The sequence below is a fragment of the Atheta coriaria genome, unplaced genomic scaffold (assembly GCF_025399875.1).
Source record: "Atheta coriaria isolate IRGN ID8LTWV9N9 unplaced genomic scaffold, Caltech_Dcor_3.1 hic_scaffold_2_pilon, whole genome shotgun sequence".
NCBI classification, from domain to species: Eukaryota; Metazoa; Arthropoda; class Insecta; order Coleoptera; family Staphylinidae; genus Dalotia; species Dalotia coriaria.
Genome location: NW_027045444.1, coordinates 796,549 through 813,144, shown reverse-complemented (window position 1 = coordinate 813,144; position 16,596 = coordinate 796,549). Strand labels below are relative to the sequence as shown.

General features: G+C 37.6%; 1 protein-coding gene across 6 annotated transcripts in view; it reads left to right on the top strand.

Moving 5' to 3' along the window:
- The window catches only part of LOC135800913 (homeobox protein cut), a 45,015-nt gene that overhangs the window by 21,067 nt on the left and 7,352 nt on the right, over positions 1 to 16,596 (top strand). For 4 of the 6 annotated variants that reach the window (XM_065314256.1, XM_065314261.1, XM_065314246.1 and 1 more), the window contains 3 exons: positions 12,890 to 13,059; positions 13,173 to 13,306; positions 14,319 to 15,263. In XM_065314256.1, the coding sequence (XP_065170328.1) occupies positions 12,890 to 13,059; positions 13,173 to 13,306; positions 14,319 to 15,263 (1,249 nt within the window). Of the gene's footprint in view, positions 1 to 11,389; positions 11,528 to 12,889; positions 13,060 to 13,172; positions 13,307 to 14,318; positions 15,264 to 16,596 lie in introns of those variants that run through there. The other 2 variants (XM_065314284.1, XM_065314274.1) reach the window with 2 other exon arrangements.

The window sequence follows — 16,596 nt, the reverse complement described above, 5'->3', positions numbered from 1 at the left end:
AGTTTAATTATATTTCTAAATACAAAAATACAAGGTGTTTCAAATATTATTTTAGCAATTATAACGTTTTTAGTAAAAAAATATTTTTTCTCGAAAATTTATCATAAAATGCTTATAAAACAAAAACTAATTAATTAAAATTTATATAATTTTGTACACGGATGTAAAATAATATCTTTTATTAATGTACAAATTTTCATTTAATTTCATCCAATATTTTGGAAGTTACACACTAAAAACTTAACTAGATTTGGTTTGAAATTCGTTATCGATCCAATTCGCACATTTGCGTCGTGACTACATACAGATAATTAAATAAAATGGCAAAGCCGCGTCGTAATAAGTATCGGCAAATTTATTTTCTCCACTGCGATTCTATTTTAACGAGGGTTAGTCGCGGGGCGCGCAATGGGGAAAGAGAGACATTAAGAAGACAACAACAGCGGCGCGACGTGCGCGCACACGTCTGAATATAATCTAGTTAAAACTGATTTGCATGTTCAATAATAAGAAGGGACTTTTGATGGTGTGTACAGTGTACTACGAGCCAAGCTCCAGCCAGCCCTAAAGCTGCGCGGCACTCGTTTGTTTTCTCTTCGGGTCGCTTCTTTCCCTTTTCGGCTCCTCCGCCATTCGGAAATATTTCATTGTGTTTGAGGTCGCGTAGTTTTAGTACTACTGGTTGTAATTTAATCAAATTTTGTGATCATGTGTAAAATTTATCTGGCTATAAAACTAAAATTAAATCAATGATTTATATTAAAAATTGTTTGAGTTATTAAGAAAAATGTAACGTGATGAATTTTTAGTGTTTAATTTTTTAAATGAATTTTAACATTGAATAACTTTTAAAATATTTAATATTTTTATTGATTTTTTTAACAAATGAAAGAGTATGTATTTGAGTACATGGGGTCAAAATATGAACCGATTTGCATATCAATTGCGGCCGTTGTCCTGCAAAATGGAAACAATTGATTTTTCACTTTCGTTTTACATGCAGGGAAAAAACAAAAGGGTGAAACAACAACTCCAAGGGTGCGATATCTTATCTGAACGTCCAAACCTCGCAACCCCGGGAATTTTAATTGGCATATAAATTTGCACATTAGTCATTTTTAGCATGCCCGGCGCCTCCAAGTGTCGAACAACCCCGGAATCTACACTTTTGTATCCGCAAAATAAAACCCACATCCGGCTAATAAATTCATGTACGACCAGGCGTGCAAAAAAACGAAAACGAAAATAATAAATCTTTTTTTTTGCGTAAATTGATTCAAGGTGAATCCGACTTGGACGTCAGTTACTCCGGTGTGATTCCGGTTTTCGATCAAAAACACGCTCGTGGGGAGATATTATTCCTCACTCGAGCGTAGCGTGCGTGGCGTGTATAGATGTGTGGTCGCAATAAATGATTTAATGAGTTTATACATTTCTTACTCTACAGGGTCATGCGTAAATGCACGCGCACAATATAGACTCGCCGCATTTTATCGGGCGGCAGCCATCCGTGACCTCGCTTATTACGAATCACAATTGATAATTCGATGCCCCCCTCAACTCACCTGTGCGACTTATTACATGGAAATTTGAGCGATTACACGCACGTTATGTGTCTCTTTGCGCCGATTTTCGAAAAATTTTTCACAAAAGACCCATCCAAGCGGTGAAAATTAACCGGTGACTTTGAGCGCGCGTCGCAAGGTCAATTTTGATGAAACTTACCATCATTGTCTAGAATTTATCAGACTATAAATAGACACTTGAATTGTGTTTATTGGATTTTTGCTTGTTGAGGTATATATAGAAAAGTGAACAATAAATGGTTTCTCAAGAACAAATTTTGACTTCAATTTTGACGTTGAATAACTTTCAAAGTTATTTACATAATGTTTTCAAACTTGGTGTATTGATAGTTTGATTATTTATGTTTTATTTGACGTGCAGATAAATCAAATCTAATAATTATTTTAATAGTTATTAACTTTTGAAAAACATTTTACAAAAAATTGAGTTAAAATTTTGATGTTTATTCAAGACCCTGTAACTTTTGAACAAATTAATATAAATAAATAATAATTGTTGATTATTGTGTAAAATTTATCTGGCTTTAAAAGTAGGTGTAACAATATAAGATATCATACATTGTTTATAAAATATTCGTGTTTTTATAAAACAAATCAAAATTTTTTCTATTTTTAAAGTTTACTGCATATTCAACTCGTGATAACTTTTAAACTAAACATGATAACAACATTTGGTTCGAGTCAAACTTTGAGGAATTTAATGCACTTTAAATTGATATATAACAATGTTTATAATATACAGTGTGTTTAGCTATAATTTTAAAATAATAAGAAAAATCATTTTGGTTTTGGCAATATTTTTGATGTTTTTAAAGTGATTTTTAATTATAAAGTAAAAAGTTTAAATTGTATCGGGATAATCTTCTGTGAAATTGATAGGGTATTAAATTCGGTATAAAATTGCCGAGTTTCATAAACAGTCGTCGATGCGTTCGGGCGTAATGCGCATTCGAAAATTCCCAATTCGAGATTCGCAATTTCGGCTTGCGATCCCCCCGACGAAGCGCCGCCTCCCACGAGAGCACTGGTCGTTTCGCTTTTAATTCTAATTCGGCAATGATTTTTTATCATCTCATCGCTCGCTCCCGAGCTTTATGTGCGTGCATTAGCGCTCTCAATCTCGACGCCGAGATCGAGTATTAGCAATAGATAATTCGCGTGCATCCGCGTCGCTTCCACCGCCCGCCTGCCGCCCCCAGTCAGTCAGTGAGACCCCCCTAAGAGTTGTAATTTTATTACCCGTAGCAATGGCATTAATGAAGCGAGCACCGCCGACGAATTCGAAGAATATCCCAGCCGACTAATGACGCGCTGATAAAACTCCCGAGCGCCTCCACCAAACCACCCCCACGATGATACACACTCGGCGTGCGCCACCCTCCGATTCCCATTTAAAATCGGCTCGAGCGCGCGGTCGAAATATCAACGGTCCAATTAGAAAATATCAATGTTTCAATTATTTTAATTGAGAGCAAGACAACCAAGCCAACCAAGGACGACAAGGATCTCCTACACCCCCACTTCCCTTCGGAAATTTAATTTCGTTATGGCCATGCCAGCCGAAATGTTAAATATGCCATCGTCGGCGTTATTAATGCAACATTGCGCTAATTTATGTACATCGGAATCTATCGGCGCTCAAACACAATGGAAGAATAGAAAACGCGCCGGTAATTAAACTAATCAAAAGTTAATCAACTCGCGGCGGTAGCGCTCGGTTACGTAAATGTTTTTTTCGACATTGTCAACGATTGTTCTGTGTCATCGTGCAATCATTCAATAATCGACGAATGCGACGTTGTTACTCAATACTTCTTTGTTTTACAATTTTAGCGATAACTGGCGAAATCATTGTGATGTTACAATGAAATAACTTGTGATCGACAGGCATATTCACTGAGCATCCAATTTGAAAGTTTCAACAATATCTATCAATTTGTTTATTGTCTACAGGCAGTTAAAGTTGACATAAATTGCGATAAACCGAAAATTTAAAGCATTTTTGTTATATTTTTAATGGTACAGCTAAACACACTGTATAATATACACATTGTGATATATAATATTAAAATAGGTTAATTTTGGGAGGTTTTGGCTTTTACAAAATTTTGTTATCACTTTTATTTTAAAAGTTATAAAGTAATTAAAACGGTAAATTTTTTCGAATTTTAATTTGCTTTTCTTCATTAAAACGTGAATATTCACGAAACCCTCAGTATAATAACAAATTTTATAACAATAATTTAAAGCCTGATAAATTCCCCACATAATGTTGTTTAAATTATTTGTTTATATTGTATTGTTTAAAAGTTATAAGCTTTAGAATATCTCCAAAAATTTCGCAAATCAATAAGAAAATATTTTAATTTTGCGTGTAGGCCTTGTTGCGTGTAAGAGATTAGACACGACGATTGTTTCCCTCTGCGCGTTTTCCGCATTTCCACCCCTCCCACAGCCGTGTTTCTTTGTTTTTCATTGCGTTCCTGCCGCTTCATTATTCCCGCTTCCTTCTTTCGCCGATCCGCGCTCGGCGTGTGATGCCGTCTTAAAACGAATTAAGATCGCGGTGCACGACCTTATTCTTACCGCCGAGGCGCGCGCCTCGAGGGCGAAATCCCCCGGAGTGTCATCCCGATAGATTGAATCAAAATGGCCGCGCCCGTTGCACGCATAATTGCTCCATCTCGCATACACATGCGATGTCAATCCTTTCCTCAAACGCTAAATGGATACAACTCCGGGGCGAGTGAAGGTGAATTTCATCTTGGGTAGTAAATCGTCGAATGGCAGGAGCGGCGAGGGGTGGGTGTATCGGGGGCTGTCGATGGCTCAGACGCCACCGGGACGCACGTGATGCTGTTTGCTATTGCAAACACGATTTCTGCAGCTTGTCTTGTCTGTAATGCCAATTAAGCTTTGGTTTGTTACAGAATCGAAGTTTAGACGAGACAAAAATAAACGATTTTTGTTTCTAGAGCGGATAATAGTATTATACACAGTGGAGAATCAAAATATATTTATATCAAATTATTCACAATTAAATTATCTATATTATAGTTCAAACAAATTTCAAAAATAAATTTTAGTTCAAAAGTTATTCGGTGTCAAAGTAGAACTTTTTTTTTTAATTTTCAAAATTCATTTTTTATTTTAAACTCAATTTTCTATTAAATAAATTAATAAAAATGATTAAAATGATACATCATCTAAAAGAAAATTAAATTTCCTATAAAATGATACTAGTCTTGTTATACAGGGTGCATTTAATAAAAAGTTACAGGGTGTTAAAGTTAACCAAAAATTTTATCTTCAATTGTTGACCTAAAATGCATCAAAAATGATTATCTCGTCAAAAAATTCACTGTCTAGCCCAACGTGGGAACATCCTGGATAAAAAATAAAAAATAATCAAAATCGAATAAAATTATGACGTCAACCGGCGGTAATTAATTTGTGGCTTTGCGGTCGAGTTAAGAACGCGTTCGTTGTTGATTTTTTCGGGCGCATTTTCGATTGTTTACGTTTTTTGATTTGAAACCTGTGTGTGTTTTGATATCGCTCTCGTCGATGCGCGGCCGCGCACTCGTCCGAAGAAGGCGCGAGTTAGTGGTGCGCATCGTAGCGTGATGGGAACATGGACAATCAGTCATTGCAAATGAGCCAACAACAACAACAAGCGCGAGAGAGCACCTGAACAACAAAAGTTTGAAATAAAAAAAAAACCCAATCGACGAACTGCACTACTACTCACAAGGACACACTGTATATGAATCTCACGCATGATGAGATCCGCGAGTAGTGAAGTATTTAAGTGTGATTAGTTCGATTCCAGGAATCACTAATGTCTCACAATACAATAAACGTGTGTAATTTTTTCCGCCATCGAAATATTTACATTTAATGTATGCAAAATTTGATTATGTTTTTTTATCCGCGTATGGTGCAGTGTAAAGTTTTGGCAACGCCGCAACTGTTTCGATAAGTAAATGATTTGGCATCTATTCCGTTTTGCGCGCGAGAGCGTTGACGATACATTTCACCCTTTCCGCCCGGCGCATCCACTATTCCCCCCGGTGCTACAGGAAGATGCGCGAAAGAGACGTGAAGAGGAGAGAGTCATTTCAGGCGTTATTCCTATCTATCGCTTCCCATCTATACTCTATCTGTCTATATCATTCAGACACCCCTTTAGCCCAGCTAACCGCTCCATCCCCGAAGGCCGCCCCCACCACGTCATGAGATGCACACATGTTGTGTGGCGTCTTTGCATTCACCAACCCTTTTCGATAACTTTTCGCTAGATTTCGCGTCAATAACCTGATGTTTTGCGCGAATTTATCGACCACCCATAATTTCACTCAACTTAAACTCGGATAAATAATTTTTGGTTCGGTGGAATTTATTTGTTTAAATTTTATAATATAGAAGATTAAATTATCTATTAACACTGAAATTTTGTTATTGTTATCTTTTTTTGTTTAGGAGTTATTGATGTTTAAACATATTTTTTGAAAATTTTTCAAAAAGATTTTTTTCACAAAACATTATTTTTTTTTATGTTCCACAAAGTATTTTATATCATGTTATATATCATTTTAAAGATAATTAAATTCTCTACCATATGCAAAAAGTTTTATAAATTTATAGTTATAGATTTAAAAGTGACAGGGTGTTAAACATAAAAAAGTTTTTTCAAAATTTTAAAATTGCATTTTTTGTTGTAAATTATGATTTTTTTGAAACACTATGTATATTATTGCATTGCGGGGTGAGCGCGGCTTAGATTCACCCCACCCCCAAGTGTTTCCACCCTCGCGCTACTCATCAGAACTGACAATTAGAGTGATACCAGCTAAGTCTGAGCAATATCGATTGATTTGCATATTCATCTCGAGCTTTTCATACACTGGCGGTTGCGGGGGTGGCGGCTGTACACATCTGTACGGCGGCGATTTCAGAAAAGGGGTTCGCTGCTAACGCTAGTGGCGAATTAAAACTCACACACGCGCATTGAGAAAATGCACTTTCATTGAACCATGGGCGAAACGAAAGCTCTCCGGCCGCCCCCCTCAGACGTGAAAGAAAAGTCGTGATTATTCATTTGCACATTCGCCTTGCGGGCTTATTTCTCTTTTTTTCTGTTCGAGCGCGTCGAGATTGGAGTATGTGCTTTGCTCTTGAAAAAGCTCTAAGATAATGTTGATGGGAAAACACACATAAAAAGTTTCAATATCCTAATTGAAATTTTTTCTCTTGCAATCAATTTTTTACCCAAACAATATTTCAGTGATTGATATTAATTTCAAGATGTTTATACAGTTGATTTAATCCTTTTCGTCGTCAAATGAGAAATTCGGATTCAATGAACAAATATCGACTCCTCTACGACGAAGAAAACGAACGTCAAATACGTCTCTTCTAAGTTTATTATTCATTTTCGCATAACTTGGTTGCATCATCCCTTCAGCCGCCTCCTTTTACTCCCCGCGTGGAGTTTGTGTAGGCATTGACAAAATACTTTATCTATACATCGAAGCTGCGGCATACGGCGAGCGAACGAAAGGGTTGCGAAAGGGACGTGAATGCAAATGTAAATATCTACGCATAAAATAGACTCGGGGGTGGATGGGGGCTGAGAGCGTCTAAAGCGGATCAGACAAAACGCGAATATGAGAGGCGAGAGACGAGAGACCAAGTCGAAAGAAGACCCGGCGAGCCATTGTTTACGCCATCGGCGCGGCTTACATTACTTGCATTACGCTTTCATTAGTATTAATTGAAACTAGAATAAATTTCACGTGCGAATTATGAATGCGCGATAACTTTCCTGCACTTTGTTACGGTTTTATACGCTGTTAAAGTTGGAAAAGTTTCGTGTGAAAGTGCTCATCAAAATGAAATTTTGGTTTATTTTTGGAATATTTTTGAAACATCTTGTTGAATATTGTTGTATTATAGCTTAAATTAAAGCTAAATAAATTATCTATAAAATAGTGTATAATACAATTATGTAGTGATATTAGTTGTTAAGTTACAGGGTGTTAAAGTTACTCATTACTTTTGTTTAGTATTTTATTTTTAATTACGAAACACTCTGTATAAAATTAAAAATAATTACTGCACTATAAAACCACCTTAATTATCTAGTATAAAAAAATTATTTGGTCAATTTCTAGTGATTAGTTTAGATTCTACAGGGGTTTAAAAAGTTGACTTTTCGAAATTTATTCGAAAAACAAAATAAATTTGTTTCTAATTTTATATATGTTCTAAATATTTTATTAGTAATAATTACTGATGAAATTAAAGCTAAAGCTTGGTTTATTATGCTGACATGAATATTTTATGATTATCATTCCTAGTTCGTATTTTACGAGGTGGTAAACTTGGGCGAAAATGGCGTGTCGATCCGAAATAAAAGCGATTTGAGTGACTTTTTGATAATGTTGGGGATTGTAAAAAGACCATCGAATTGCGGTTCCTTCCCCGAGCGTCCAGAGGGTGGTTTTCCGCGAGACACCGAATCGATAATTCCTCTTTTACGACGCGCGGCTGGACGCATGTTGATGATGATGATTCGGCAAGGTCGGTCCATTGGGGTTAACCCTTTTTCCCGCACCTTCGGGGGAGGCGAAGTGAAAAGTCGGAAAAGCACATCATCGTGAAATTTTAAAATCCCAGAAAACAACCCCTTGAAAATGATTTCCTATTGCCGGCCTGTCGCATATTAACGCGAATATTATTTTCGAACCCTCATCCCCCGGCGCCTCCACACACACACACATATTGGGATGCAGACATGTTCGCGCAAAGAGAGAAAAAGGGCCGAAAACGCACTTTTCCTTTTTAACCCTTCTCATATCTCGCCCGGTTACCGCGACGACTGCGCTACCCCTGACGTCTCGATTTTCGAATATCACATATTAGCGCGCGGCCCCGACCCTCGCCAAAGAACTCGCTTCTCTTTTTTACCCCCTTCTTACCCTTATGTGCACGGCTGCCCTCCGGTCAGTCTCTGCATACGAACCTGCCTGCCACTTACGTATCAATATATCATGAGCTTTTTGAGCTTTTTTAACGTGTTTAGTTACGCTCGCCATGCACACACACACACCCCAACTCACGCAGATGCAAAATAAGTCTGGCCATTCAGAACCAGTTCGGAAAAATAAATCATAAAATCAAAAATCGAAAAAAAAACACAAAATCAAGGGTTCGATTGTATAGCAACCCCTTCTTAGTCGGCGCGCAGATAACGAACTAACTAACGCTCGAAACGAGCGAATGAGTTATATCAATCCAGTCTCCTTGCGCGATACACATGCACATGGGGTGGCGGCGGCGGCAGCGGTGGCCGGAAAGAAAGGGTTGCGTCGGCTGGCGCGGCCTTTTTGTCTCATCGCTGCGCGCTCGTGATATCTTTTAGTTTTATTGAAACTGACTAATTCGTGATGCCTAATGCGCGCCGCCGAAAGGGGGATGATGCGAAGGGTGCACCATTTGCATACGCATCTAGAGGGCATAATTATTGATTATTGGGGTTCGAACACCATCATGAGAGTGTTTCAGTTATGATAAAACTCTTCAAAATTTACTTAAATTTTCATCACTTTTTTCATTTTTCTTATAAAAGTTATAATAAATTCAAGAAATAGTTGTTATTTTATTGATTGTTATACATCATTTTAAATTAGAATAAATTTCCTATAATATAATGAAAACTAGAATATTGTATCGCATAGGGTGTTCTCATAAAACGTGTTTAAACTTAACGAAATTTTTTGTTAAAATTTTAACAAATGTGTTTTTGTTACTTTTTAACAGATATCACTATGATAACATAGTATTTAAGTAATAATTTATACATATTATTAAAGCTAATGAAATTCTCTATCTAATAAAATTTACTGCATTAACCTACCTTTAATAGTTTAGGATCTACAGGGTGTTAAAAAGTAGCAAAAATTTTCCAAATTTCAAAATCAATAAATTTTTGATATTTTGATATTTCTTGTAGTATGACGCATATACAACCCCTGTGGATAAGTAAAGGGTTGTTTCCTCCCCCCAGCCCCTCGAATCCGCGAGTGGAGTTCGACGCGCTCGTTCGTTCTCTCATTTCGCTTCGATTCGCATCGATATAACGTAGGCATCCGCGGGGGGCGGCGAGTAACGGCGGCGGCTTTGACTGATTGGGGTAAAATACGAGATGTAATATTTAAATTAGTAGTTCGGGAATATTTTAGAATCAATAACCCGCCGAACGAGCGCCGTTTCTCCGCAGCGTCTTCGTTCGTGCAACATTCGTTTCGCAAATTGTGCGAGACGTGTTGTTCCGCCGCGCCTCCACCACCCCCTCGCCGTGGCGGTGGTATTAAAAGGTGGATCGAGCGCCCCGTCGTTCCGTTCGCATCTATAACATCTATAACGGTCGATGGATTAGCGCGTTTCGACGATTCCGTCTGCCAAAGTCGGTATTAAACGTTATTCGTACAAAGTGAAATTATACCGAGCCGAGATAAGATTCCGCGCTGAATTTAAGAGGAGGCGGGGGCGGCTCTAGTTTTAGCCGGTGTGTGTATAGGTGACACGTACGCAGGCTCAACAAAAGGGGAACAAATTTAGCGGAACATCAATGATTCAATATGTTTCACAAGACGGCGCAAAGTTATGTCGAACTTTTAAGCCGTCGAAGATGCTTTCCTAATCCATTAATTGGGAAAGTCACGTGGAAAAGTTGCACGATTTTGTCGTACGTCTCAATTTAGGAAAAACAGCCATCAAACGTTATTATTTTTCAAATTGGAGCGATTTTTCTGAGAAAAAACGTAGAAAAACATATTTTTTGCATAATTTTTCTTAATTATTTTATTAAATTAATTATTAACATACTTAAATTATATATCAAAATAAAGGCAAAATCAAATTAATTTGGTTAAGTTAATACACTTAAAAAAGACCTAAAAATTGAAATAAAATTGTGGTTTATTTGTTTTTTGAATAAATTTCAAAGGTTTTGGGCTTTCCTAGAGCTTTAAATTATACATTTATAGAAACAAGATAAAATTATCTGTCAGATGGTGAATATTTTATGATTGTAACTCTCCTGGCACAATAAATACAGGGTGTCAAAGTTAATTAAACATTTTTTCAAAAAATCAAATTTTTTGAAAATATTTTTTTAACAATAAACAAAACAATTTTCTATAAATATTTAAACGTAATATTAAATTAGATAAAATTCTGCACCCTTCAGTATTTTTTCTAGAATTGTATCACTATTGGTGTAAAAGTTATGAGCCATAATTTCGTCGAATCAGGTAGATAGGTGAGAATTGTGCGCATTTCCAAAAGAACAAACATAATTATAATTTACAGCGGCAGCGAAGGCGACGCATTACGGTTGATATTCATTTATTTGTTGATTCGTCGGTTATTATCATTATCTCAGCGCCAGGGTTTGCGCAATCGAGAACTAATACACGAACGATTTTCCACGCGCACGATTTACATACGCGTAATAAAAATTGTCATAGATATACAGCGTCGTAGCGTCGCCGGGCGATTAATAGATAATTAACGCTGTGTTGACATTATTAATAAACTCGGATGGCGCATGATGAAATCTGAGAAAAGCGTGGAAAACGAAATAAGGACGCGCATCGCAAATAAAATCATCGCCAGCACCAGTTGAAGGAGAAAGGTGGTAACGATTATTTATCAGCGATAATGATAATGCCTGATAATATATTCGTGTCTTGCCAAACAATCGTCAGTCGCGCGAGATTGAGACTCGAAACGTACAACATTCAACCGCTCTGGATGATTTTTTATTCGGCGTGCTGTTTGTACGATGATTAAATTACTCATTAGCTAAGTCATTGCAATTAGTGACAGAGTGCACAATGGATGCTCAGCTACAAACGAGACTACTTCTGGCTGTAAGTTGATTTTGTTTGTGCGTCAATTTTTTCCGCGCCTTAGGCCTACCTATTTTTAACCCTTTTTTATGTAATCCTTTGTCGTTTGAAGTTCTTTTATTTTCGAAATCGAATTTTCCGCTGCCTCTGTTGTGTTTGTGTGTTTTAATTTTAATTTTCCCTTGCTTTTCTTATAATTCTGTTATCGACAAATAAAATATTACAAATTAACGGACGCACGAAGGGTGGACCGCAAAAAATCACCCTTTTTGTTAATCCGACCCTCGCGCTCCGCGCCTCCACCATCATCTCTCGCCAACCCTTGATATTATTGTATAAATACCGCGATTGCTGCGATGCTTTGTTTTCTTTTTTGCTGTTTTGTGAGAAATAAAAAACGCATTTTGGATCGGCGCCTTGTGTTTTCGACGCAGTGCGCGCTGCGAACCGAATTTTAGATGAATTATTAGTCGGCCGTTAGTAACCGTTTCCTCCTCGGCGGCTACGGCGGCGGCAGTGGCGGCTAGAGTATAAGTACAAAAACCACCCCTCGTTTTGCGATTCTTCGATACGGAATACTTCGATACCCCCTTTCGTTTTTGCGCCGAGGAGCAGCTTGACTAAGAAATATTGAATGTAATTTATCAATACGTATTACAAATACAAATTTTCACCCGGGAAATATTAGGGGGGAGGCTTTGCCGCGGCTGAAGAAAGGATTTTAACAGCTTCACGCCGCTGAGTGTTTTAAGTTATTATTTAAATGAACTCGCACTCAACTTCGCCTATGCTAATGCTTCAAACTGAGTCATTTTTGTTTTTTCTTGCTTTTTTAAGCTTTTAGAGCTTATTGTTATCTGGATCTTTGTGATATATACATTAAATTAAAGTTGATTAAATTTTGTATTTACTTGTCAAAACAACAATTTGTTAACGCTTTTTGTTTAAAAGTTATTCGAGTTTAAAGTTGGAGTATGAAATGTTAAATTGACTTCTATAATGATTTTAGTACTTAAAATAGATTTTGGGTGATGTTACTATTTACAAAATGTAACAAGTAATATATGATTATAAACTAGATAAAATTCTCTGTTAAACAAAGCGAATTCCACGCATCCATCTTATCTACATCATAAGATACAGTGTGTTAAAAAAGATCAAAATTTTAAAATTCTCTAAAAGCATTTTTAACCTTTATAAACATATTACAAACAATTACAAATGTTTAAATAAACATTCTTATGTTTATATAAAAGTGTAGTTTATAATCTTTACAATGGTACTATTTTTATAATTGTGGAGCAATAAATACGTGATATACAAGGTGTTAAAGTCGGAAAAGTTTTTCAAAAGCAAAAATTTATGTTATTTCCATTGTTACAGAATACACAGCTGCTGGAAGAGGTCCAACGACTGCAGGTGAGCATCACGAGTTCCATGTCGCAGATCTCACGTCTCGAGGAGCAGCTCGAGCAAAAGCGGCAGCTGATTGCGCGGCTCGAGACCAAATTGGACGCTCAGCGCGACTATGATGACCTCAAACGTGAACTGAGGTTAGTCTTAAAAACAACCCTAGTTAAACTAATTAAATCTGGTCACAAATCGGGGATCAAATTACCTATTAATACAAATCTGGATGAATTTTGAAATTTTAATCTTTCTGCAGTATATTAAGGACGGAAATAGTGGGCATCGAAAAATCACCTGCTAACCTCGTCGAGGCTCTTATCGAACGCTCCAAACAACAACAACAACAACAACAACAGGAAAGATGCAGTTCGCCAAACTCAGACACCGAAGGTAAATTTCTTCATACGAGCACTGGATTATCCTGGTTATCCGAAAATTCCCACTTACCAAGATCACACACAACTCATTTTTCTCATTTTTTATTTGATTTGCTTGTACGAAACTACAAATAGAAAAAAGTTATTGCGAGCAGAACGCAATCGCAATTGGCATTGTATTGTTTCGCTCGTTTTGTTCAGATTGCGCCACGTGCAGAGTGCGCACGGGCTTGTGAACTGGATCTCGATAATTTCCATCGCAATGGCAATTTTCTGCGCGGCCGTTTCGCGTTTAACGACGGGCGACGACACATTTTAAACAACTTGTTGGTTTTTTTTCTTCTTCTTCTTTTACTACCTACTACTAGTCGATTGCGACACAAGAACACAAAACAATAGAAGTATTACAATTATTGAGCAAGAAACCAGAAAGAAATTCAAAAATTATTTTAAAATTTGTTACTTAAGTTAAGTCATGTAGACGAAACGCAATTGTTTCGTTTTCTAATTGAATATTCAAATTGGTATTAATTATTTACTGGTTTATTCGAGAGGGGAAGTTGAGTTAAGTTGAGTTAATGACTTTGCTGGACTTGACTTAAGTCAGTAGGAGAGTTCAGTAGGAATTAAAAATACTTCCCTCGCTTGGTTGGTCGGTCGATTGCGGTGAGGCGTGAAAAAAGGAAGTCGTACATCATATCTGACGATCGCGAGTATTTTTATTTCTTCTTCGTGTATGTGTGTGTGAGTGTGTTGTGTGATGAACTTTGATGATTAGCTCTTTTTTCTCCGTCCAAAAATATTGTATTCTTATTCCTTATTAATATAAATATCTGCGTCATAATTAAGTTAAGAGTCAAAAACTGTACTCGTCGCGCTTTGCTAGTTCTTGATTTAATTAACGTCATTCTCTGAGTCTCCGAATTCTGTTTTTTGTTGTTTTTATATCCTATATGATCCTATTTTTGTTTTTGCGTAAAATTTTTTTACACATTCACACTCATTCCTAATCATAATTTTTCCAGGTGTGACCAAACCTCCCCTCGGTAACAATCTTGACGCTCACCTAACACTACCACCATCCCTCCCCGCCCGGATGCAGAATGTCGAGCAGTTCGGCGTGCTGCTGGGCGAGGAGATTGTCGCCAAATGGCGGCGTTCGCTGGACGCCTCACTCATTTCCTCCTCATCTGCAGATGTCACACCGGCAACGCCAACGCGTTCGCCACCGCCGCCACCGGTCGCCGCCAAAACTTCGGTGACGCCATCCGTGACGCCAACGCCGACGCAGGTGGCCACCCCGCATCCCGCCACTACACCCGCTTCGCTATCATCTGCCAATACGGACGCCAAGTCAACAGCATCCACTCCACAACCCATGGAAGCGCAGCCATCACCGCTCGCACTCAATGGTGGACCTAAATCTCCAGAGGACAACAACAATCACCATCTGAGCAATAATAACCTTCCACCTATGGCGGCGAGTGCCACCGCCGCTATGCTCAATATGAACTTCCTGCGGGCGAGTGGAGGCGCACCCGATGATCTCAAACCCACCTATCGCTTTGATGACCCACATCGCACCTATCGCTATGCTGAGGAACTTGGACTTGCGCCTGGTAGTATGGTCTCACGACTTGGCGAAAGTTTGATCCCGAAGGGTGACCCCATGGAGGCTAAACTCCAGGAAATGTTGCGGTACAATATGGATAAATATGCCAATCAGAACCTGGATACGCTGCACATATCACGCAGAGTTCGGGAACTGCTTTCGATACACAATATTGGCCAGCGCCTTTTTGCCAAATACATTCTGGGGTTGTCTCAGGGTACAGTATCTGAACTTCTGTCGAAACCCAAACCATGGGACAAACTCACTGAGAAGGGAAGGGATAGTTATCGCAAGATGCACGCGTGGGCTTGTGATGATCATGCTGTCATGGTTCTCAAGTCGCTTATACCAAAGAAAGGTGAGTTTCAGAAATTTGCTTCTGCTTTTTCTGCAAAACATTCAAACATAAAATTGGGGCCCGTGAATAATTAATAGGTGCATTAGGTCCAGTTTTTCATATAAATGAATTTATTTTAATGAAATTTTTTGATATCTTTAACCAGTCACGTGGGATCTGCCCTTGGCCATTTTTTGGTGAAAACATCAAAATTGGAATTTTTGAATTCTGTAAACGGAAATCAATAGGGTTTAGTGCCCTTAATAAACTATGAATCGGAAACTTTAATAACATTAGGGGTTGAAAAGTTATAGGGGTTGAAAAATTAAAATTTTAAAATTTAATTTTTTTTCAACCAACTTCTATAGATGAACTAATTCTGAATAGAATATCTTAATACAATTTTTTAATTGCATTAGTATCATTGAAGTTATATAAACTTGAACATTTTTTGTCCAAACTTTAAAAACCTTGCTTGGTTTCATTGTAATTAATTATGGCATATTAATACATTACCTTAAACAATTATCATTATGAGAATCGGCACCGAAAACCAAGAATTAATTGCCCCAAGCCCCGAATCGCCTCGATCGCAATTATACAATTGCTTGAAGAAAAAAAAAACGCATCAAAAACCATCAAAAATTAAACAATGAGCTTTAAACAACAACCTGGAACGTAGAGAAGCATTACTCGAAACTGGTATTAATCGCAGAATTATGTGATACGATAAATCGAAAGAATAACGCAACCGGCGCATTATTACGAACGTTAAAAATTAATAATTCATGCGCGAGCGCGAGCACTCCGAGATCGCGCGCGCTGATGTTAACTCGAGCGCGCAATTAAAAAACTTCTTCTCGTCTTAATGTTAATTTTTCGATTCGGCGTCTTCACGACTAATATTATTGTTTCATGTTGCCTGCATGGGTTTTGTGTGTTGGCGTATTAAATTCGGTTATTACCAACGAAAAAAAAAAGAACACAAATTGAATTGAATTGAATGATTCACTTCCTGTCTCCCAAATGAATATGAAAAAAGAACACAGAGTTATGAGCAGAACACACGATGCGCAATGTCGAATATGTGTATAAAATTACGGGTTCGTGGATAATTAATTTCGAATCTTGTGTGTGCGCTTTTTTCGGTGCGCCAAAGCCATGCTAGTTTTATTATTCTCTGACATGCGTGAGTGTTCGGAATCGAATACGCTAATAAAAGTTTTTATTGGTTTTTATTGCGCTCGCAATTGATGGAGGGGAAAATATGGCAGCCATTTTGATTGAGTCGTGATTATCGCGAAATACTGAATATAAAATAATCGAAGCTTTCGCTCGTGTTGTATTCGTGCAG